Genomic DNA, 24020 nt, shown 5'->3' with positions numbered 1-24020 from the left:
GTAAATTTTGTACAAATCATGGGAAGGATCCAGAATTAGCTTCCGGAGAATCAAAACGTTTTCTTCTATTGGCAGAAGGATTCAAGATTTAACAGCAGTTTGCTCTGAGAGTAGGGGATGGGGCATAAATTACAGTGAGTCCTAATTTAGTGCTTCTCTATTCAAGGGAATGTCCCAGCCTTCAAGAGCATAAAGGAGATGGGGGAAATGACAAATATTGCCTTTCTTATTCTTCCACTCAGAAGAACTCTGGACGCAATTCAGTCATTTGACTCAGTATTTTTTTCCATGTGGGTTTCCAAGAATATGATGTTTTTATAGCCTCTCATGAGTTTTTCATATGTAACAATTTTAATTTACATAAGGAGGCTAAGTAAAGAGTAAAATTCCACCAGATTAACCAATGAAAAATGTGCTGCATTTTTTTAACACCCCAGGAGTTGGAAAATTATTTGCTAACACAGATTCTTTAAATTCATCCCATAGAATCACTTGTATGTTCTTGTTAAGAAAACAGCAACAGCAGTATGTCTTGTGTTGTGAGGAATACACCTGCATTTCTCATGTTGTGAATTCTAAAATCCTAACAATGCCAAGACTGAAAAAGCAGGAAGCAGCACCTGCTTAACCACGTGTAACTTTAAAACCTAAGTAGGATTGGGTCAAGTTGGTAATTGGATGGGAGATCACAGAGAATAACCTAGTTGCAGACTAGATTGGAAAACTGGGGGAAAAAAATTGGAAAGAAAACAATGGCAAACTATTCCTCCATTTTCCATGGATGCGTTCATGAAGTTAACTCCAGTTGATTTTGAAGGAAGTTTAAGTCTGCTTTTTGTTAAATCTAAGTCAAATATATGTTAGCAGCAACTTATTTTGGGATTGTTGTTTTTTAAAAAAGAGCATGGTTTTTGAGATTTTACCCTTTAAAGGAAACGGTGGGATGAAAATGCTTAAATTCCATTATTTATGGAATTTAGCTATCCCCCCTCCTTCCCCCTGCCCCAATGGGTCTCCAACTATATTTTATTATTTGAAGGTAATTTCTGGTTGCTTATTGGATGAAAGCAACCATGGGGGATAATAGTGAGCAGAAAAATAGCTCCAAGAAAAATTGCCAGAATTTCCTTGGGTTTTTTGGGGGGTGGGGGTGGGGTTAAATTTAAATAGAATTTATAGTTCTGAAGACTGTATTTCTCCCTCCCTCCCCCTCTTTCTCACACAAAAATGTAGTTAATACATTTAGATATATGTTACCTGCCTTCGCATGCATCAAAATATCATTATTATGTGTTATATATTTAATTCACACCCATTATAGGAATATTTGATGTAAAATATAATTCTGTATATGTACAGTAGTTTATCCCTTGCATTGATGAAATGGTTGATCTAAACTATATCTCTTCTTTGAAATTCTGTAGTGAATTTCTGAAGTACTGAATTATCTTAACACTTTGGTTAATGCTTAATGTTCTCCACATGCAGGTTTGCACTGGTTTAACTAGCTGCAAGGTTTTAAAAAGAAATTAATATAATGATATGGAAGTGAGTCATCCTCATGCCTTGACTAGCTGTGAACATGTCACTCCAATGCCCTGCTTTGTTCCATTTTAAATTATTTACATGATGACACTGCAAAGTATTTACTGAAGGCAACTTTTCCCAGAATAACAAGTATCATTTTCCCTGATGTTTCTTGGGTCAGTCTTGATTATATACCAGCCTTTCTAAATTTACAAATTTAGTAGATCACATGTGGCTCCATATATTTCTAAATTTACAAATTTAAATGAAATATTAACTTCCAGAATCCTCAGTCACATTGGTTAGAAATAACGTGATTGGCAAGTTCAACATAACAGGAGGGCATCAGGTTAGGAAAATGAACAGAAATCAGAATTGTTTTCTAATGTAGAAAATAAAAGAATCTTTTATTTTGTTTTAAGAAACCCTAACTTTCTGGTATAAGGATCAAACAGACTGGCTTTGTATCATCAATAACCCAAAGAGAAACTCATCCTATCCAGAATCTAATATATACAGTTTCAAAGTAGGTCGCACATGGCTCCATATATTTTACTACTTTAATTCTAGTAAGGGTGATCATTTTGCGATGCAGTTCCACTCAGAAATAAGTTAACATGCCTTCCATTCGGGGAAGGAGATACAAAGCTGCAGAGCTAAGTTTGTCTCAACTTGTTTGAACCGAAATCTATTACAGCTAAGCCAGAGAAGACTCAAACCCAACAGCCGGAGAATTAAGCATTTTGTATATTCTTCCTTGAAATTGTGAGCGACTTGAATCCTACCCAGAGACCACTGTTTAGCTGAGAGTATATATTTTTAAAGAATGATCGCCTCCATCCAAAATTACTAGAGAATTATCTGATGTGAAAGCTAACGCCAAAGGATAGGAAAGACCCTGAGTTATCAATGGTGTACACATAGGGAATTCTTCAGGTTTTCCAAGAGAGAAAACAGCTTGGTTATAAGCATCAGTTACTATTACTTGCCCTTCCCTGCTAAAGGTCACAGCACTGGCATGGACTTTGGAAGGGAAGACAAGATGCAGGCCAAAACTGTCCACCTGACTGATTAGCTGCAAGTCCCTGTTGAAGATTTTCAGCCTGGTATTGCCGTAGCAGGGCCCTCTGGCCATCAAGTGTTCGATGACAGCGATGGCTCCAGAGACGGGCGAAACAGCCACTTTCCTTGGGTAACACAGGTTAGAGTACAACTTTTTCACTCCCTTTAATTCTCCCTTTTTAAAGTCAGCCGACAAGCGGTACAGAGCACCTGCCTCCGAATCGGTCATGAGGATGTCGTTTTGTGGCAGGGTGTCAAGGCCCCACGGCAAGGAAAAGGACTCTGCGATAACCATCTTGCCTCTGCCATCACAATCAAACACTTTGACCGAACGATCCCCGCTATCTGTGACCACAATATGGCCATCCAGCGTGACCGCAACATCAGTGGGGTACCTGAGGTCATTTCCCGATTGCCCTCTTTCTCCAAACTGCTGTATGCAGCTGCCACTGAAGCTAAACAGCTTGATTCGTTTCTTGCCATCGTGGGCTACTGCTAAACAGCTGGAGCTCTGGCACACAGCCAGCCCAGTGGGGTTGATCAGCGTTCCCCAACCTCCAAAAGAAAGATGAAAGGTAAAGACCTGAGATCCAGGGGCAGCCACAGCCTCCCGTCTCCCTATTGTCCTTCCAGCAACCAGAGTCCGATTGGCTGAAGGACTCAAGATTTCCATCAGGTGCAACAACGGCAAGCAGTCACTGGTCTCTGAAGCTTTGCAAGCTCTGCGGCAGAAAGGGCACTCCAGCCTGAAATTCCGAGGGTGGGCCAGAGACATGACACACTCCAGGCACATCACATGTCCGCATGGCAAGTTCTTCGGCCGATGTTTTTTCTCGGGGTTAAAATTTTCAAAGCACACTTTGCATTCGAGCAGATTGTTCTCAGACTGATCCAGCAGCTCTGTCATGATTTCTGTTTGATCAGCGGCTTTGGCAGTCATTAGGAGACATCTAAGAGGATTGATTGTTGCGCTGCTGAGGAGTGGGAGAAGGGGGAGTGCTGTGCCATCTGGTCACATTGGTGCGGTCACAAGACCCTCTTACCTCAGAGGCCTTTACGGATGGCTGCAATCCACAATGCAAGCTTGCGTTGATGTTTGCTGCCCTCTTGAGGACACTCACAAAAGTTCTTGCGTGAGGAACATCTGGATGCAAATAATCAATGCATTCTGTTTTTCTTCATTGGTTGTAATGTGAGAAAAAGAAGATAGAGCTATGCACCAGAATCACTGAAAGATGAATCCCAACAATTGTAATATCCTCCACGTAAAGACATTCGTTCCAGTGAGTTTGGGAAGCTAGCAAGTCTGATTTGATTTGCAAACAACTCACATGAGATTAAAGTCCAGTAAAATAGACAGAGCAGGGAAGGGTGAAAGTTGATTTGGCAGTCTTGGTTGATTAGAACTAACAATATAAGTAATCCTTTTTTAGTGATTCCTATTGGGACCTGCAATTAAGTTGTTAAGCAAAGCGGTGGCTAAGTGAAAGTGTGACTATGATTATGATCTTATTTCAACTTTTATTTGCTTTACAGACCTGCAAAGATTGTAAATGTGGGCAATGGTTGCAAAACTGCTTTTTCATCATCATTGTACTGTAGCTGCAATTTGACACTAAATGAGGAAGTCACTAAACAAGGACTACTTGTATTCATAGTTTTGTTAAAGATTCTTCCCTTAAATGTATTACCTATAAAGTACTTTGGTAGCTATTAAAAAAAGTAATAAATAAAAATCTAAAAAGCTAGGAATGACTAGGTGGAAATGCTGATCTTGGCTGATCCCAAAAGAATATTAGTAACACAGGATAACCAGGAAATCCAAATTTGGGACTAGGAAATAAAAAAATAAAAAAGAGATATTGGAAGAAAACAATGGTAAAGTAAGTCCCCATGCTTTCAACAGCTTAATGTTCATTGTAGCTGTATTGTACCTATAGTGAGGAAAACAAAGTTCCACTTACCAAGATGCCTTATGTTACATAACTTATAAGAAGGGAAGTAGTTTTTAAAAGAACTTGGTTGGCCATTGAACAGATCAGTATCAAAAATAGAATTATAGAAAGTCACTGGGACAAATTAGCTACCAAACGAATTACAGCAAACATAAAAGAAATTTTGGCATGAAGAAGATATAGAATTAGCTGAAGCTCTTCCTAAAGATGGCTCTCTTCCTAGTGTTTATTGTGTTAAGAAGCAGTATACATTGAACAGTAAAAGCAGGCACACAATCTTTAACCTCTCAGTCTTGCTAAATCGGCAAATAGGATAAGAATAGGATATCAACCTTACTAGGTAGATCAGGTGGGGCATCAGGGAGGGTCATTCCTGACCCTCTTATTCTGCCCACTATGCAGCTGGAGGCTATGCTCCCTCTTAACCTGACTGTTCCCTAGGCAGCATCTCTTCGCCCCATCTCCCAAGGTTTTCCCCACTATCATTACATAGGAAGGCAGTTTGGTTCAAGGATCTGGGATCTGCAGAACTACCTTGACCTGAGAGTAAGTGGACTCAAATTCGCCTATATCAGTCAGCAATGTCAACTTTTCAACCAATCTTCTACCCTTCCAGCTATTTCTGTCCGCTGGGTAGTCAGTTCTGAATCATTATCCTGGCATAAGATTAAATGCCATCTAGTCCTCATGTAGTGAAGACTTCTAGGAAAAAAAATCTGCAAAGATAGAAATCAATGGAACTGCTGCTCTGGATTCCTTTATGCAACAGATCAGGTAGAAAGACAATTCAGTGAATGAATGATATCAATATTCTGATATACAGGATAATTGGTCCAATAGTGTTTCTTTTGTAATCACAAATGTTTACATGCACTCATTGTACCTTTTAGGGAGAAAGAAAAACAGGCTAGGAAGTAAAAATCACTCACTGCACTCACTTTTTAGATTAAAACAGGCAACTATTTTTTATTTTTAATGACATGATACTGGCTTTCCCATTCTGGTACTTTCAGCGGCTAATTCTAGAAGACAAAGACTTGGCCATGTGCAGCTCAGTTTTACTATCCATTCAATATGGCAGATTGTTGTGGGCAGACAGTGGACTTACCACTATAACAGAAGCTACCATTATAGGCGTCTCCTGTTACTTGGCAATATTCACCCTTATGCTGAAATAGATCTCTAAATCTCACCTTCCAAGATCTCTTATGGGGACCACATTGGGGGAAATCAGAGTACTATAATCTCACCTTCCAAGATCTCTTATGGGGACCACATTGGGGGAAATCAGAGTACTATAATTACCAATTACCCCTGAAATGTAACTGATGACCCAGTTCCATCATCAAAGATGCAGTAATGATAAGAAGGTGATATATAAGCAAAATCTTTCTTTCTTCTCTGGGTGAATGACATATTTAAACAAAACCAAGTCCCCATTCCTAATTTCACATGTGGGGGTGGATAGAGAAGATGGCAAAGACCATAGCTGCAGCTAAGTAAGGAGCTACCTTCTTTTCATCCCACATTTCTTTCCCCTCTGATCATTATTTCCATTTGCATTTTATATTACAATACACTCTTATAATAATATATTACTTATTTTAAATATAATAAGTATTTTAAAAAACCAATGCTCACATTTATTTTCTTCTTCCTATTTCTTTTATATTTTTATATTCTGTGTTTCAAATTATAAACAGGTGAGGTAATCTCATTTGCTGGAAATCTTTTATAAACTACTCTCTTAATACTTTTCAAATAAAGAACTGGTAACCAAACAAAACCAGGCCTTCATGTTAGCTATTTGTGTACCTGTCACAAATAGAATTGCCCATAAAGTATGAACCAGCTTTTGATATATTGTGCTCTCTTTTTTCCAAACAGCTTGGTGTAAGTGATAGGCGACAGCAGCCAAGCAGGATGGTATCAACAGAAGTTACTGGAGTTGAAGGTCTCCTGAGCCTTGCCAATAATTTCTTATTTATCTCTCCCTCACCCAGTTGGTGATTTCTTACCACGGGAAATGACTCATTCTCCTAAGCAAGGGCAAACTTCTGGCATGCCTACCACTGCTTGAAAATATATCAGCAATAGTACTGCAATGCAGGGGGAAAAAAAACAAACTGCACAAACTGGTTGATAATTCAATGATTCTGACTTCTGGAATTTCATGTTGGCACATTCTCTTCTTGTCTCAGATTGCCTGGCTGAACTTGTTGCTCAAAGCAGATGCCAGCGCAAAGCTGATCTTGCTGATCCTTGGATAAGAGATCACCAGAGATCTCGCAATAGTATTTGAAAACAAAATCTTGGAAAACAACTGTGGGGAATCTCTTCCATATCCTTGTCACAAAAACTACACATAAACATCCATAGAGTCATCCAATTTTAAGCTTGACTTGAGTGAAGTCTTTACCTTATATAGGCTTATACAGAAGTCTTTACCTTATATAAGAGAAAAGCTGTGTGCCATACATCAGGTGGTGGACCAGGCAGAAATACTACAAAAGGCAACAAATACACATACAACAGGAGGCCTCTAATAGAGGTTTTACTGAGCATCCTACAGCCAAGAAACCTTTCCAGCAAAGTCAATATTGTGTAATGTTACAAATTTATTTAGCTCAGCCTAATGCTGATTATTAGGATGAACCCAATAGATGGGAAAATGGGGAGAAAGCACATATTCTGATGTAACTCTTGAGATTCCATTTTAACAATGTAGGTTTATTTGCAAAAGCAAATTTCAAGAAAATTATTCTCAGAGATATTGATAATAGAAGAAAGTATCTGAAGAATGATTGATCCTCAGACTAGAAACATTATGGTGTATGGCAACCAAGTGGTTTTTCTCATCCTCCAAGGAGTAGGTCTAGGAGTCATCTCGATTCTTTCAATATAATCAAGTATAAAACCTCCCATAAATAATCTAAACCCCATTTCTTATGTCGCTCTTCCAAACTATAGACTTTTTCAAGACATTGAATATCGCAGTCTTTTCCTAGGAGGAAAGAGGAAAAAAAATGACTTTCAATGGTTTTGACAACATTCAACATTCAAGGTTGTCTCAGCCTTCCATGGTGGGTAAAATGATGATTCAGATTGGTGGGGGCAATATGCTGACTCTGTAAACTGCTTAGGAGAGGGCTGTAAAGCACTGTGAAGCGGTATATAAGTCTAAGTGCTAAGTGCTATTGCTATTCATTATCCTTTGGGGTTTTTTCCCCTTCTGTTACACATTATAAATGCCTCATATGGAAAAAAAAGTACTTATTTTTTAAAATAACTTTTATCAAAATAAGATTCCTAAGTTTATACGCTGCTATGATAAAATCTGTTTTAATCACTCTAATGTACTCTCACCTAATGCTTTAATTAATAGGGAGGCTGTTAATAGGTTTTGCAATATTGATGTGTGATGGTGAAACTATTTCTTCTGCATGCTTTTGAGCTAAAAAAATAATAATCCCAGAATGAAAGACTATGAATGCAGCCAGGCAGCCATAGCAAATAGTTGCAAGAGTGAGAAAACAAGTATGAGCACTTATGTTGAGAGATGTTATTCTTGTTAAAAATTGGACCCAGAGGTAGCCTACCAACAGGGGACAGCCCTTCCATAAATGGAGGGCATTTTCCAACTAAAACAAGAGTCTTGCATGAGGAATGATATTTTAAAATAACACTGTGCTTTTCTTAGCACTATGCATGCCAAAAACCTTGGCCAGTCTCTCAAAATTCATGTCACACAAAGGACTTGCCCAGTATTTTAAGATACACACTAGTAGAAGCAGTTGCACTTAACCAATGGAACAGCTTGCCATCAGAAGTTGTGGGTGCTCCATCACTGCAGCTTTTTAGTGCAGTGGACTTTTTAGACATACATTTGTCTGAAATGGTATAGGGCTTCCTGCTTGAGCGGGGGGCTGGACTAGAAGACCTCAAAGGTCCCTTCCAACTCTGTTATTCTGTTCTGTTCTGATCCCCTATGGACCACGTTTGCTGCCAATGTGCAACTTCTCAAGCGCTGTTCTCACAGAATTTTGCTCAATATGTCATGAGGCATATTAACACAAGGCAACCACAAATATGAGGCATTCTTTACTGTCCTTTGTACAGCTTTCTGCAAGCATAAGGCCATGGCAACAAGAATGTTTTCCACCGGCATCACTCTAGATCCAACTAGCTTGAAGCAGTGCAGAGAAATGAGTCATTTCCATGTGGCACAGTCCAGATAACAGGACTGGGTATGGATTGAGGCAAAAACAAACAGTCTCTGTTGTAGATCTGCAAAGCAGATTTTGTCCAAAGTAGTTAGGAAAGGTGAACACAAAGGGGTGTTAGATTTATAGTACGACTCTGGGATCAAAAAAGAGTTAGAATAAATCCAAGAATCTAGACTGAATTACTAGAATTCAGCATGGAAAGTAACCTTGAACTGGAAGGATACAGTATCTGTTTGCTAGATGTGCAGATTCAAGTTTCTTTTTTTCCTAGCACAAAAAATTGGCAGGAATAGATTGAGATCATTGATATTTATCCTGAGCTTTTGTTTTGGATTGCATATGTCCCTAGATTCAATTTAGGAAATAAAACGTTCCTACATAATATCCCTGCATATTTTTAATATAGAAAATGCTGCATTTGTTTCTAAACATTAGCTCCAGGCATTACTAAGAGTATGTAAGACAATAGGTCAGAAAAATAAGCCTGAGTAGCTGACCTCCAAACAGAACAATCATTTGAACAGAGAGAGAAAAAGATTCTTCATACAAGCAAATGTATACCCAGATCAGCAGAATGCATTATTTGAGGTCTTTCTATTTCAAAGACCTGTTTAGTGGACTTTGCATGCGAGGGAGAAATGTTTCATTACACTGAACGTTTTGTCTATTAAATCTAGATTTGTGTGTGCAAATGATGCCATTTACATTGATTATGCAAATAATGTAAGTTGACAGAAATGACACTCAGTTAGATTTATCAGACATTTGGATGTAAACAGCAGCCTCTTTCCCAAATACCATATTAAGGTGCTGGTTTGGGGGGTATTTGACATGGCTCTGTTTCCTCCTAGTCTATGAAAATAAGCATTTTCATTCCTGAAAGAGGACAGGTGCCACTGTAAAGCACTTTTAGACATAGGTTAAAGTTTCTTTTTCATTGACTCACCAAATAAACTTTTCACATCTGAATCAGCAACATAGAATGGTGGACCTATAACAGAAAAGATGAAGTTAGAAATTCAGAAATTAAAGAAAACCCAGCTAAAGCCCTAAATGTTCACTTTTAAGAAATGAGAATTCAGGGATTTATTTAGTTTAATGTCAATTCAGTTCGTAACAGTCCATTTCTATTTTGAAAAATAGATGAATGGCAGTAGAAATGTGAGGAAAAATAGGACAGTCACTTGAGAAACTTTATGCAATGGCTTGCTCTTGATATCCGAAACTGCACTCCCAGTTTTAGTTCTGAACTGAATGTTATAAAATTATGGCAGATTCCTAGAATATGGAATAGCAGATTTAAAAAAAAACTGAATTTCCATTGCCATACCCTGGAGAGTCATTAATATTTTGATTGTTCATTATAGTATATTCTTATACATTAGTGATCTGGTTTGTTTTAATCATTTTTTTGCACTAAATCATGTCTTTAAATAATTTAAGAAAAAATTATCATGGTTGCCTAGTTTAAAAGCTAAAGCCATGAAAAAGACGCAAATCACTGAATAAATACAGTAAAAGTATTGAAAAGGATTAGAAAGGATTTCAGACTCACATTCACTGAGGAACACTATCTGTTTAGACTTGCTAAGCCTGTCCTCTAATCATGCTAGACCAGTATTTCTCAATCTGGAGTACTTTAAGATGGGTAGACTTCAACTCCCAGAATTCCCCTTGCTGGTTGTTGAAGTCCATCCATTTTAAAGCCACTAAAGTTGAGAAACACTGTGCCAGACCAATCCCATACTAATCTTAAGACCTTACTTCCAATTACAAAGGATGTAAGATTCTCCCATTATCTAGCTGAGACTTTAGTCCCAATGTCTTACCTTTGTGTTTCCTTGCATCATACAACAAAGTAACTAGAAGGCAGCGACACATTCTGTTCATTAGTGATAGTATCAACTGGGCATAGCTAAAAGAAAAGGGCAAGAAACACATACTGGGGAAAGCTGATATTTTATTACAAAGAAGGAATTGAAAATGCAGAACATAAGAAAAGTTGGATTCACACAACATGATGAGCTATGATTCTTAAACTTTTTAAAGTGACAATTGATGCAGACAATTGTCTTGCTAACCACACTAAAGCACAACTGACTTGCTGAAAAGGTTTGTTTCCTATAATTATGCCAAGCCAAAACTATGCTGTATCTTAGCATGGAGTGTGAAACAACACAGCTGCTGCCGCTTCCTTTTCCTTTTCCAGAGAGCTGAAGGAGACATATACCGAGTGTCCATTTTATCTCCATTTTATAATCCTGCGACATATGCTGTGGCACATTAATACACATTGTGGCACATTAAGCACAACAGCACACTGGATCTCACTCATATATGTGGGAGGGGGGGAGAAGCAGGATGTTACTTAAATATTCAGATTCAGGCTTTATATTGGCTGGGTTTGTGTGTTATAACAGCATATTTGGTTTGATTTTACACACACACAATACTGATACGATATACAGTCAGGTCCAGAAATATTGGGACATTGACACAATTCTAACATCTTTGGCTCTATACACCACCACAATGGAGTTGGTGGTATATAGAGCCAAAGATGTTAGAATTGTGTCGATGTCCCAATATTTCTGGACCTGACTGTATATGTTTAAACCCCTGCTTATGTCATAGTAGATCCATGCTCTACTTACAGAAGAGCCTACTTAGTTGGCCTTAACTAAGTTCAAGTTTGGAAAGATGAGGACTACAGATTAGCTTAAAAATAGTTCATTTAGTGACTGTTTGAAGTTACAACAGACCTGAAAAAAAGCAACTTATGACCGTTTTTCACACTTACAACCATTGTAGTAACTCTATGGTCATGAGATCAAACTCCAGACATTTGGCAACTGACTCATGTTTATGATGGTTACAGTGTCCTAGGCAGGGGTGAAATGCTACCGGTTCAGTCCGGTTTGGGTGAATCAGTAGTGATAAAAACTACCGGTTCGGGCGAACTGGTAGTAAAAAAAATGCTTTAAAAAGTAAAGAAAAGGTTCCAACAATCACGCGGCAGAGCTGTGATCGTTGGAACCTTTTTTTTTCTTTTTTAAAGCATTTTTTACTACCAGTTTGGGTGAATAGGTAGTAAAAAATGCTTTAAAAAGTAAAAAAAAAAACGTTGGCCACACCCACCCAGTCACATAACCTGCCCACAAAGTCACACCCACAGAACCAGTAGCAAAATCAATGGGGAAAAACTCAGTTAACTAATGTCTTATTTAGCAGCAGAAATTTTGGGCTCAATTATAGTCATATAGGACTACCTATACTCAGCCTGTGCAATGAAAGACAAGTAGCACTGTCCAGAGAAGGCACAGATCACAGTTTAGAGATATCAACCAATATCTCCAGAAGCAAGCAACATCATCCAAGGTGGTTAAGAATTAAATTAAAAAAGCAAAACGCTCTGAAAGTCCAGATGTGAGCAATACCCAATACAGAGGCTAAGAGGATAATGAAACAATTGTGGAGAAAAGTGTTAAGGAATTGTAGAGAAGCTATTTTGGATACCAAGCTGTTCTGATGAAACCAACCCTAAAGCAAACAGTTATATACATCAGCAAAGTCTTGATGGGTCTCTCAGAATATTCAGTCCATTGCACTAACATGCTGCACTGCATTTCCTATTAGGGCAATGCTGTCAGTAGAAGAGAAATAAAGTATTTGAGTACTGCTGTCATTCAAGCCTCACCACACCTTACATGTTACCTGTGATGGCACACTTGTGACTTAAATGTAATGACCTTGTTAAGTCAAGTATCCCAATAATTATTTCATCTAATATTGCAAAAGTTATTTAGTAAAGGCATCCCCAGTACAGAATGATCGGAACAAGTTAATCACTCAGGAAGAAAGAGCAATTTCCTTGGCACCCCCAACAAGCAACGCCGTGGTTCCTGATATGAACATAAAATGCAGTTCCCAGTTACTGACCGTTCTCTCTCAGAAGGGTTCACAGCTACTAGAGAACCTCTGTCCCAAATCCCATCAAAATGACCAGCAATAGAGCTACAGGGTGGGAGAGAAAAAGTCACATCAAACATCTTAAGTACTATTTTTGGTCAATCCAGAAAAGCAATGTTGCATTAAAAAAACAAATACAGAAGATAAAAGGTTTTAAAATCCACATGAACAAGAAACAGCCTAAAGATACAGCTTTGATATGGATGCTAAAAGTTTTACAGAACTAGGGAGAATGTATTTTACTGCAATATGCCTGATATGATCCAAGAATCAGAAAATGAATTGATATAATTGCTTCATTTGCACATAATGCTATGCTACCGTGTTTCTCCTAAAACACGACCAACCCCAATAATAAGCCCAACCCTATTTTTTGGGGGGTGGGCCTAATATTACCCCTACCCCAAAAATAAGCCCGGGGGGATGGGTGTGGCCAGCACAAGTGGTGGTGTGGGCGTGGGGGTGGGTGGGACACTGTCTGGCTGCAGCCCTCTGGCCCCTTGGGGCAGTGCAAATACCCCTTTTGCCCTTCTCTTTCTGGGCAGAGTGCTTCTGTTTGTTGGGCCGCTTCCCCGAAACCGGCAGCTCTGTGGCCAGCTGCTTTGCTTTTCCCCTCTTTTTGGGAGGCTCGCGGGAGGCTTTTTGGTGAATGGGAAGAAAATGGGGAGGGGGGATTTTCCTGCCTGTCATCCATTCGTCAAGCTCAGCACAGACTGAGGAAGGATGGCAGGCAGGAAAATCGCCCCTCCCCATTTTCCTCCCGTTTGCCAAAAAACCTCCATTCCGAACGCTGAAGGTTCGGAATGAGGCAACAGTGCGTCCATGGGGCGTCCAGCTCACCGAGTCTGGCCTGCTGCACTTCAAAAAAAAGTAAGAACACCTTGAAAATAAGCCCAAGTGCTTATTTTCAAGTCTAAAAGAAAATAAGACTTGGTCTTATTTTCTGAGAAACACGGTATAATATGATGCATTCATTCTGACTTAGGATCATTTGTGAACCAAAACACATTATGACATATGCCATAGCACTTACAAAACCCCTAACTGGCATCCAGGAAGTCCTCACTAAGTTTTGTCACAAATCCCCAAACTCTGCTAAGATCCCTAGATCTTATAAAATGTCAATATTCTTGCATGAGACCTTATGATACAAGTAACAATGCATAAGGAGATTTGATGAACAAGTGAGTTTGGGGCCATTTTAAAATATTTTAAAATCAATTCAGAGACACGCACCGTTACACAATACAAGCAGTTTTCCACTTACAACAGTTCCTTTAGCGCAGTGTTTCTCAACCTTGGTAGCTTGAAGATGGGTGGACTTCAACTCCCAGAATCCCCCAGCCAGCAGCGCTGGCTGGGGGATTCTGGGAGTTGAAGTCCACCCATCTTCAAGCTTCCAAGGTTGAGAAACACTCCTTTAGCGACTGCTCAAAGTTACAACGGCACTGAAAAAAGTGACTTATGACAATTTTTCACACTTACAACCATTGTAGCCTTCCCATGGTCACATGATCAAAATTCAGACTCTTGGCAACTGATTCATATTTATGACGACTGCACTGTCCCGGGGTCATGTGATCACTTTTTACAACTGTTTTACAAGCAAAGTCAATGGGAAAGCCAGAGTCACTTCACAACCATGTTACTAACTGAATAAACTGCAGTGATTCACTTAACAACTGTAGCAAGAAAAGTTGTAAAATGGGGCAAAATTCACTTAACAAATGTTTCACTTAGCAACATAAATTTTGGGCTCAATTGTGGTCATAAGTCGAGAGCTACCTGTATTATGTCATAGTGCTCAGTGCTTAAGATGATAGATCCCTGGCATTGTTTTATATATAATCTAGCCCATTTGTCAAATATTAACATGATGTGTGAGCTCAGCCAATGTCTATTTTCATGGCATGAAAAGCTCATTACCTATCATATACACACCTGAGCCAGAGTAAGATGCATAGTAGGTAGAGTTGAAAGCCATCAAATATGTTAAATGTGTGGAAAGACTCAGTATTAATTTATTCTTACCTGGTTAAATCATATAGATTGCAACAATAGAGACAAATATTCAGAGATGTGCACTACAATGAAAAATAAATGATTTTTTTTAAAAAAAGATAAAGCAACAAAAATGTAACTAACATTTTTAACATCTAAACATTCTATCTTATTTTATTATTAGTTGTATTTTCTTAGTGCCAATGCTATACTGTTTCTGTAGGCATAAAGCAAAATTAAGATTAAAATAATTCAGCACTGACATAATAAAAGCAATAACATATTTTAATTTTCATTTAAGATGAGCTTTAATAGATATAAATGTGTATATGTATATATTGTATATAATGCTTAAGGATAGTGAACCATCTAGCCTTAAACATGCAAGGTGTTTATTTACATTTCAGTTTAAATAAAGGAACTTCAGAAGAGGTCCAAAAGGGATGAATTTTACAGTTTTCATCAAGGAGTTCCCTTCTATCATCAAGACATTCTATTCTTTCAATACAATTATAGATTTTAATTCCACTTTCATTATTAATACCCTACTGCTATGAATTTCCTGCTATACTTCTTTTGGGATAATTAATATCATTACTTCATTACATGTATTTTAATGATGCTCAATCCTCATTGTTGTTATTTTAATTCACAGTTTGCAAGAATTCATATTTTAAATCAATAAACAGAGACGTATCTACTTTGGGCCACTGATAAAAAATTTAGGCTAAGCTACACAAATAAACATAATTACATTTCTACAAAGAAAACAGAGGGTTCAATACATACCTTCAATAATTTAGCTCCAGGGATTTCTGGAACTATTTCTTCTGAAAATGAAAGATTTTGTTCCGTGAAAAAGTCCTTCAATGCATTTTCACTAATTTCCACACCAACCACATGGTGTCCCATGTCAGCTAACCTATATAGAACAATAAAACATGCCATGTTTACTCATGTATTACTGTCGGAGGTGTTTTTTTTATTTTTTTACAATAAAAGAAGAGAGATCAAAGTCCTCTTTGTGTTAGTGGGCAACTGCATATTATAAAAATCAGGATATTGTCTGTGGAAAGTTCTATTATTTTTAAAGCAAATAAAACTTTGGACTGAAGAAACTGAAGCACAATGCAATAGAATGGTAAGAAGCAGCACTGAATGTTTTGTTCTATTTTGCTTCTCTACTTTTTTGTAAGACTTTTTAACCTGCTAAATATCATGGGATTTTTTTCCCCATTAAGTTAAAAGCATAGGGTGCCTTCCTCCCCATTTTTTTTCCAACAGTGATGTAATAAAATTGGAATATGAAGATGTAGATGCGTGGAGGACTACAACAACTGCTTTGAATGTAAAACTGGTCCAAGATTATTAACTTACATTTTAAAAGTTTATTTCCACATTGATTAAATTCACTCAGATGGTGGATCCTTGATAAACTGGGAACATTTGACGAAACATGGTGATTATCAATCAAACAAACATAGAAAAATCCATTTTGATATTAGCGATGTTGTGAATAACATAAACACTTTATTTCTATAATACATTGAAAAGTATGTGCATCCAAATGGGTTGTGTTATTATTCAAACATAAAACTTTCATATTTTATTGATTATTCTAGGAGCAGGGAGCAATTACCCCTCCAGATGTTGTTGGGATATTAGGCTTAGGAGCTTAGGAACATTGTCCTCAACATACAACCACAACTGAGTCCAAAATTTCCATTGATAAGTAGGACAGTTGTTAAGTAAATTTTGACCCATTTTACGACCTTTCTTGACATAGTTAACCTAACAACCAGTGCTGTGGAGTCGGAGTCGGAGTCGGAGTCGAGGAGTCGGAGTCGGAGGAAATTTTGGGTACCTGGAGTCGGAGTCGGAGTCGGCAAACAATGCACCGACTCCGACTCCGACTCCTACTAAATTTAGATTGGAATTTTAAAAAAAGCAAGTTTAAATGTCCCAATTCACAAAAAGTTATAATTAATGACTTCTCTACTGTAAGAATAAAGACCAATGCATGCAGTGCCTCACGTAACCGCAAAATGAACACGTTAAGTGACCGTGAAGAAGCATGCTTTTCATGTGCTTCACTATAAGGCACGCAACGCACAATTAGGAGTGGCAATACTTATACTTTCCATAGTGTTGTGTTCTGCTGTTACAGGGAACGCAGCGCCCATGGGTAACCTAGCCTCTCACTGATAAGGGATTAAGTAAATATGTTTTTTGCAGGACTAGAGACACTTGCATAAGTGAAGGGAATGGAGGGTCAATAGTTCAAGACTGAAGCTGTAAACCATTGGAAAAACTGCTGTCATTCAGCTAAGGCTATAAAAACTTGTAACTCTGATTGTTAGCTTAAACTTTAAACATGACTAAACACTGTTTAAATTTATGAACCGGCCAAATACTCTGTTCAAAGAAAATACATTGTATGTTTGTATGTGTGTTTCTAATTATTGTTATTTATTCATATTTGTTCTCTTTTATTCTTTAAAGTTTAACAATTCATTCTTTATCTTAATATCTTTATATTTGTTTGGGGTTGGCTTTCTTCCCTTTCATCTTTTTTATTGTACAGCAATCTTTCTCCTCAAACCTACCACCTCTCTCTTTTCTTTCCTTCTTACTTTCTCTTCCTCACCCTCTTCTTCTCCTCCCTACTTCCTCTTCCTTTCTCCTTCTCCTCCTCTCTTCCTCCCTCTCTTACCCTCACTCCTACTCTAATTTCCCTTCCCTTCCTTCATCCCTCTCTATTGCTGTATCCTTTTATGTATATGGACTACTCAGAGGGCTGAAAAAGTTATTTCTGACTGGTCCTCTCCCTTTTGACCAGTCCTCGAACTTACGACTGTCCTCACATTTTACGTTTTTGCCCTATCTTGTCACCATGGTGAAGAGAAGCAGTTGTGAAATGAGTGACATGGTTGTTAAAAATGCTGCACGGGCATAAATGTGAGGATGGTCATAAGTGTGAGGACCAGTCAAAAGTGCGAGGACCTGTCAGAAATGACTTTTTTCAGCCCTCTATACACATAGCCATGGCCACCCGGTCACATGACCAGCTAGCCACACCCACCCAGTCACATAACCTCCAAGCCATGCCCACAAAATAAGCCACGCCCACAGAACCGGTAGTAAAAAAATTTAGAACCCACCCCTGGTTGGGGGTCACCACAACATGAGGAACTGTATTAAAGGGTCGCGGCATTAGGAAGGTTGAGAACCACTGGCTTAGAAGAACTTGGTGGAACAGCTTCTTGGATTCAACTGTAAGTGTTTATATTGTATAGGACAAATCATGTCTAGGTTTAGTGCTGGGATATATAGCTTATTTGTTTGTATAAAGCCATGTACGTACAACTTACAAGACTGTGTATGTTGATATTAAAAATCTAATTATATGCCAGTTAGTATAACATATTTTATATTTTAGGGAAAGAGGCATCCTAAACAATGGCAAAAAGACTGCTAACAACAAACACAACAAAGTCTACTGTTTATGAGCACTTTGCATTATCAAGTGATGGAAAACATTACGTGTGCCAATGTATTAGAAAAGATGATGATGGTGAAAAACAATGTGATGCAAAAATTAGCAGTTTCAGTGGGCCTGATAAAAATGCACCTACAAGAGCATCAAATTTGAAAAGACACTTACAGCGTTTTCATCCCAAAGTGTTAGAAGCCGTGAATGAGAAAGATAGCAATGAAAACATTGCATCTACTTCTGTGACAAAAAACGTTCAGAAATCTACTGGAGAACAATCACAAATAAGAAAATTCTTTATATCTGACAAAGTTACCATAAGGATGACACCAGAAAAATTCAAACACCACATTATTGAAATGGTAGTAAAGAATAGTGTACCACTATCCTTCTTTTCACAGACAGCCTTTTTAGGCCTAAATGGAGAAATGGCAAAAAAACTTGGTGTTTCTCTGGAAAGAGAAAGTATAAGGAAACTTATAATTGAGGAGGCCAAATGTAAAAAGGAAGAACTACAGAAAGTTATGAAAGGACGTTTTGTCTTCCTTAAAATGGATGCATGCACACGTCACAGAGTCAATTATTTCGCTATTAATGTTAGATTTGTGGATGAAAATAACAAAACAATAACACGGACCCTCGGAGTAAAGGACACTCAGGCACATCACACCAGTGATTACCTTCAGAAGTTAGTGGAGGGTGTTCTAGAAGATTTTGAAATTAAAAAGGAACAGATTTTATGTGTTGTGACAGATAACGCTTCTAACATGTTGAGCACAATTGAGAAGATGAAGGCAGATGAAGAAGGTATCAAACAGATATTAGACTTAGAGGAAGACAGCTCTGCAAGTATTAGAGAAAGTTTAGAAACTGAAGAGAATGCTGACATTTTTTTAGACAACTTTGTTGAAGAAGCATTGAAGCTTGCTACTATTCATCATATGCGATGTGCTGTTCATACACTGCAACTTGCCATAAGAGATGGATTAAAAGATCGCCATGCAGCTACATTAATTGGCAAATTACGGCAAGTAACTGTTGCAGCCAGGGCCCCAAAAACAGATGCAATTTTGAAAAGACGTGCAGGAAAAGGAGCCATTTTGGATCAAACAACTCGCTGGGGAAGCACTTATTTAATGGTGAAGCGTTTGCTTGAACTTAAAGACTTCATAGAAGAAATGGACAATGAAAATCTTGCATTAACTGCAAGCCAGTGGACACAAACAAAAGAGCTGGAGAACCTTCTTTCTCACCCCTTCACTGTCACCAAGAGGTTGCAATGTGATGATCTAACCCCGGGTAAATTCCTCTTGGAATGGAAGAGCCTGTTATATCGCCTGAACAAAAATGGAGGGTTAATAGCTGAGGGCATTGCATCTTCAATGTTGAAAAGAGAGAGTCTTTTGCTGGAAAATGAAATCTTGTTAGCGGCTATTTATGTCGACCCAATGAGCCGACTTTTATTGAACAGTAAACAGATTGCTACTGGGAAAAAGGCCCTCTATGATGTAGCAGTTCGCATGAAGGGATTACGACCTGAAATACCTCCACAGGAGGATGGAGTTCTTTTAAGCAATAGTGGTAACTCAGAATCATCTTCTTCAAACGAAGAATTAGACTTTGATTCCTTCTTAGACAAAATGGAAGTTGCTAAAGGAAAGCGACGTCGCATAAGCGTTACAGAACCAGTAAATGTCCAAATAAAAAAATTCCAACAGGAGTTTTATAAAGCACTAAAAGAAGTTGAAAAGTATGATCGCTCATCAAAACTTACTGTTGAAGAAGCCATCCTTGTTTATCCAGAGATCGTTAGTGATGTGGCCAGAATAGTTACTGCAATGCCACCCACCCAAGTCAGTGTCGAAAGATTATTTTCAGCCCTAAAAATAATAAAGTCTGACTTAAGAGCCTCTATGAAAGAGGATCTGGCAGAGGCAATTCTCTTCCTTAGAACTCTACATTGAATTGATTTGCATTTGCTAAGCCTATAACTACATTTCAAGATTAATATAAACCATTTCTAGGTTTTACAGATTTTGTTTTTGGTTCATATAGATAAGCTTTGTTTTTGTTCTAAAACAACCAAATAATGTGGTTTGTATTTTTGAACTGGTAAAGTTCCTGTTCCTGATGTTTATGCCTGCTGCTACTATCCAGCAACTTGATTAATTAAATTAATAAAAAAAAAATAATAAAACTTTGTTGTTTTCATTGTGTTTGTCTTTTGCTTAAACTGTTCAATACAGTAGACTGTTGGCTTCCCAGCCAGTAGTCCTGTGGTAATGACATGTATGTTGCCTTTCTTTCCTTCAAGGAATGTATAAAATACATTCGCATATTAATACAGAGGAGTCGGAGTCGGGGAGTCGGAGTCGGAGTCGGAGTCGGAAGTACAAAAAACTGAGGAGTCGGAGTCGGAGTCGGAGTCGGAACATTTATCTCCCGACTCCACAGCTCTGCTAACAACTGCAGTTGTTAAGTGAGTAACATGATTGTTAAGTGAATCTGGCTTCCCCATTGACTTTGCCTCTCAGAAGGTTGCAAAAGGTGATCACATGACCCTGGGACACATGCCACTTGCCAAGCAGCTGAATTTTGATCACATGATCATGGGGATGCTGCAATGGTCACAAGTGTGAAAGACAGTGATAGGTCACTTTTTTCAGTGCCATTGTAACTTAGAACATCACTAAACAAATGGTTGTAAATTGAGGACTTCCTGTATAATTAAGCAATATCTGGACAGTCACATGTTTTTCAGCCTTAAGACTATTCTAATCACAACTCTCTATTGACTCTCTATCACTCTCAGCTAACATCTCTGGCTATCTGTAAGGGGTCTAACTGTTTATTAGAGTCTCTGCACAGCTTCTGCTTATTTTAACAGACAATGGCTTGTCTCAATAAATTGATCAAGCTACAAAGGAAGACATTTTAAATTGGATTTAAGATTAAATTGTTTAAATCCTAATCCATATTCACAACCAGACAGCCTTCAGATGTTTTGGATTCCACCTCCATGTGTCCCAGCTGGTCTATTAATGTTTATGGATGATGGATGCTAAAGTCCAAAGCTCTGAAGGATGGTAGGTTGAAGAAAGTTGGCTCATTTCTCAGCTTGAGAAGAATGACTTAGCAAAGTGAAGATTTTGAAATACAGTGGTATCTTAGTACTCATCATCAATTGGTTCCAGAAGGCATAATGAGAACCAAATATGGTGAGCACCAAACAAATTTTTATCCTAAGGAATAATGTAGTGAGTCACAGCTGACACCAACAAGATCTAACTTATGCATTGAGTACCAAACAAACAATGAATACAGGGACAAAATTATTGTGTTAAAATGCATTGTGTACCAAATTTGATGAGTTTCAAGGTACAGTTACACAGGGCTTAAATTTGCCTAGTGAAGGAGAATATCACATGGCTGAAAAGGGACTTAGCAAAGTTACCCAATCTTTTTCCTCATGTTTTATTAGTTGTTATTTGTTTATATACATGAAGTGGTATAACAAAATCTACATAAAACTGAAATGATCTGACAATTCATTTACCATTTCATTTCAACAGCTTTCCCACAAAGTGGAAAAAATATTCTTAATTCCTTCCTGCCATTGACAAAGATATCCAAGTATTTCTTCAGGAATCTGGAACAAAAAAAGAGAAAATAAATTGTTATTTTTTAAAAAGAACATATAGTAACTGATCTTCATACTCATATTCTTATAGAACCTTAATAATTTGTAAAATGCCAATTCAAATACTGAGCTTTCTTCAGCACGACCTGATGAATTATATTTAAAAAAGCTAAGAAACTTTATTGAAAGCAGTCAACCAAGGAAAGTTCTTGAAAACAACAAAGGTGAAAGCTGAATATAGAAAAGAAACAATTGCAAAGCGATTTGTTCATTGGAAGAACGAGCAAATGTATGGTCAATACTTGAAGGATATAGAAGGAAAAAATGATTTAGAAACCCACATGGAGTTGGTTAAGACCAAGAGTTACGCTTTGAATTGGCCAGGCCTCTTTCACACATTTTGCAAAGTGGCAATGTTTTTTTTAAAGTGACATCAGGATGAAAGTCATGAGGATTCCTTGGCTAGCAGAATACTTACTGATGTTCTTCCTTTTTATGAAATCCAATATTGTTTGTTTCCCAGCAATTTAGCCAGTCTTTTTCAGTCATCACTCGATCCCACTGTAACTCTGGATCATCGCAATCTTCATTTCTAGAGGAGTTGGAGGAATTTTCCATGGTCCAGAGAACCTTTGTACAGCTTGACATATTGAAAAATTACCCGTAAATTATTAACATTCCTTTTAAAACCTTTGTCTACGTTCATAAGGTAATGGGTTTTACACCCTCAGGCTAAAAATCATTTTTTAAAATAACAGTGCAACATATGCAGAGAGCTATTATTTGCGGAAATAGCTATTTAAAGAATTATATTTGGCTTTCCTCCTAGTTCACCTCACAGCATACATCCAATAATGTACAGGATTGCTGATTTCCTGAACAAGTGAATATAGTGTGTGTATGAGAGAGGGAGGGAAGAAAAGGAAGAAGAAAAAAAAAGAGAGCATGCTTTATGGTTATGTTAATGAATATCTGCAGGACAGGGAAAGGACAAAGGGCAAAATGATGTTCTTTGGGTTGCAATCATGTTTAGAAGACTCCAGCATGATTTCTAATCCCATCTCTGCCTATGTCATTCTGTCCATTATTTAAAACATTCCCAGGGGTCTTTTTTTCTTTAGTTTTGGAGAGGATGTTAAATTTCTTTTAAAATGCTGCTTTGTTCAGCACATTAAAATATACTGGTTGTACCCTCCGATCTTCAGATTGTTGTTTTCCTGCTGTTAGATGTTTTATTGATCCATTAACTACTTCTAAAGTTTCAAAACTGAAAGCTGCATTTAGGGTATAACATTCATGCAGTTGTATCTCTTTCCACTCAAAAGTAAAACTTTCATTGCATTGTCTAGCAAACATGAGTAAACTTGCAGTCACTGAATTTAAATCTAGCCAATGCAAGCCATCATAAATTTCCTTGAGTGAATCTGAATTTCTGAAGACTCCACTGAAACTTCAGTATAGCTGACAAATTGGGGAAGTTGTTTGCTTTGCTTTCCTTTGTTGTCCTACTTCCCTAAAATCTTTTGATGGTTGCCCATTCAAATACTGACCCTGCCAACTGTTGGACTTCAGCCAAGAACCACCAGATGCAGCCACACATTAAGATGATGATACATGTTTTTAATTTTGATTGTTGACTGCACCGATTTTACTATTACTGTACATTTTATATCAATTATCCTAGGTCCCAAAGGTACTTTTCCAAAAGGCAACTGGATCTTCTTTTCCTTAAAAACATTTTGCTTCTCATCCAAGAAGCTTCTTCAGTTCAGAACTTGGATGAGAAGCGAAACGTCTTTAAAGAAAAACCAGAAAGTCCAGTTGCCTCTGGAAAAAAAGCACCTTGGGGCTAACGCTGATAATGTTACCTAGTTTGATCATGCAACGTCTTCAAGAAAACCACCAAGGCGCAAAAGAGGACCAAGGACACCCTCCTCTTCCTCCCTCGGACCTGCAACTCGACAAAAACAACCGCAACCGGAATCAAGTGGCGGGAAACAAAAAAAGCAACCTGAGCGAAGAGTAAACGGCGGGGACGAGGCGGCAACAAGGGGAAGCGCGGCTCAGCTCCTCGCTCCTCCGCTGCACTGCGCGCCGCCGCTCCTTCAGGCTGGGCGAGCGAGGGCGCGCGGGCGGAGAAGAGAGGA

The 24020-nt window shown here is 38.1% G+C and overlaps 2 protein-coding genes across 4 annotated transcripts; both read right to left on the bottom strand.

The window, feature by feature from the left end:
* Window positions 1-1956: 1956 nt before the first annotated feature.
* On the bottom strand, window positions 1957-3585 carry NHLRC1 (NHL repeat containing E3 ubiquitin protein ligase 1). The gene has a single exon (XM_070942484.1). It carries the CDS (start codon window positions 3527-3529, stop codon window positions 2327-2329), a length of 1203 nt encoding a protein of 400 aa, XP_070798585.1. The 5' UTR covers window positions 3530-3585; the 3' UTR covers window positions 1957-2326.
* Window positions 3586-7218: 3633 nt separating this feature from the next.
* Window positions 7219-23971, bottom strand: TPMT (thiopurine S-methyltransferase). Of its 3 annotated transcripts, XM_070942483.1 has the most exons (10): window positions 23885-23971; window positions 22352-22513; window positions 21790-21882; window positions 15530-15662; window positions 14771-14823; window positions 12710-12784; window positions 10600-10685; window positions 9717-9761; window positions 8977-9037; window positions 7465-7548 (listed from the first exon to the last, which is right to left on the bottom strand). In XM_070942483.1, the coding sequence occupies exons 2-9, from the start codon at window positions 22489-22491 to the stop codon at window positions 9021-9023; spliced, it is 642 nt and encodes a 213-aa protein (XP_070798584.1). In that variant the 5' UTR covers window positions 22492-22513; window positions 23885-23971; the 3' UTR covers window positions 7465-7548; window positions 8977-9020. The 3 variants fall into 3 exon arrangements, with proteins under 3 accessions (XP_070798582.1, XP_070798583.1, XP_070798584.1); XM_070942481.1 differs by lacking the exon at window positions 8977-9037 and having other exon boundaries at window positions 7219-7548; XM_070942482.1 differs by lacking the exons at window positions 8977-9037; window positions 23885-23971 and adding an exon at window positions 23742-23865 and having other exon boundaries at window positions 7219-7548.
* Between the last annotated feature and the right edge of the window lie 49 nt (window positions 23972-24020).

Source organism: Pituophis catenifer, unplaced genomic scaffold (genome assembly GCF_029215685.1).
Source record: "Pituophis catenifer annectens isolate HBS135680 unplaced genomic scaffold, rPitCat1.0.hap2 SCAF_3, whole genome shotgun sequence".
In the NCBI taxonomy this organism is placed as follows: domain Eukaryota; kingdom Metazoa; phylum Chordata; class Lepidosauria; order Squamata; family Colubridae; genus Pituophis; species Pituophis catenifer.
This window is presented reverse-complemented; position numbering and strand designations above follow the sequence as displayed.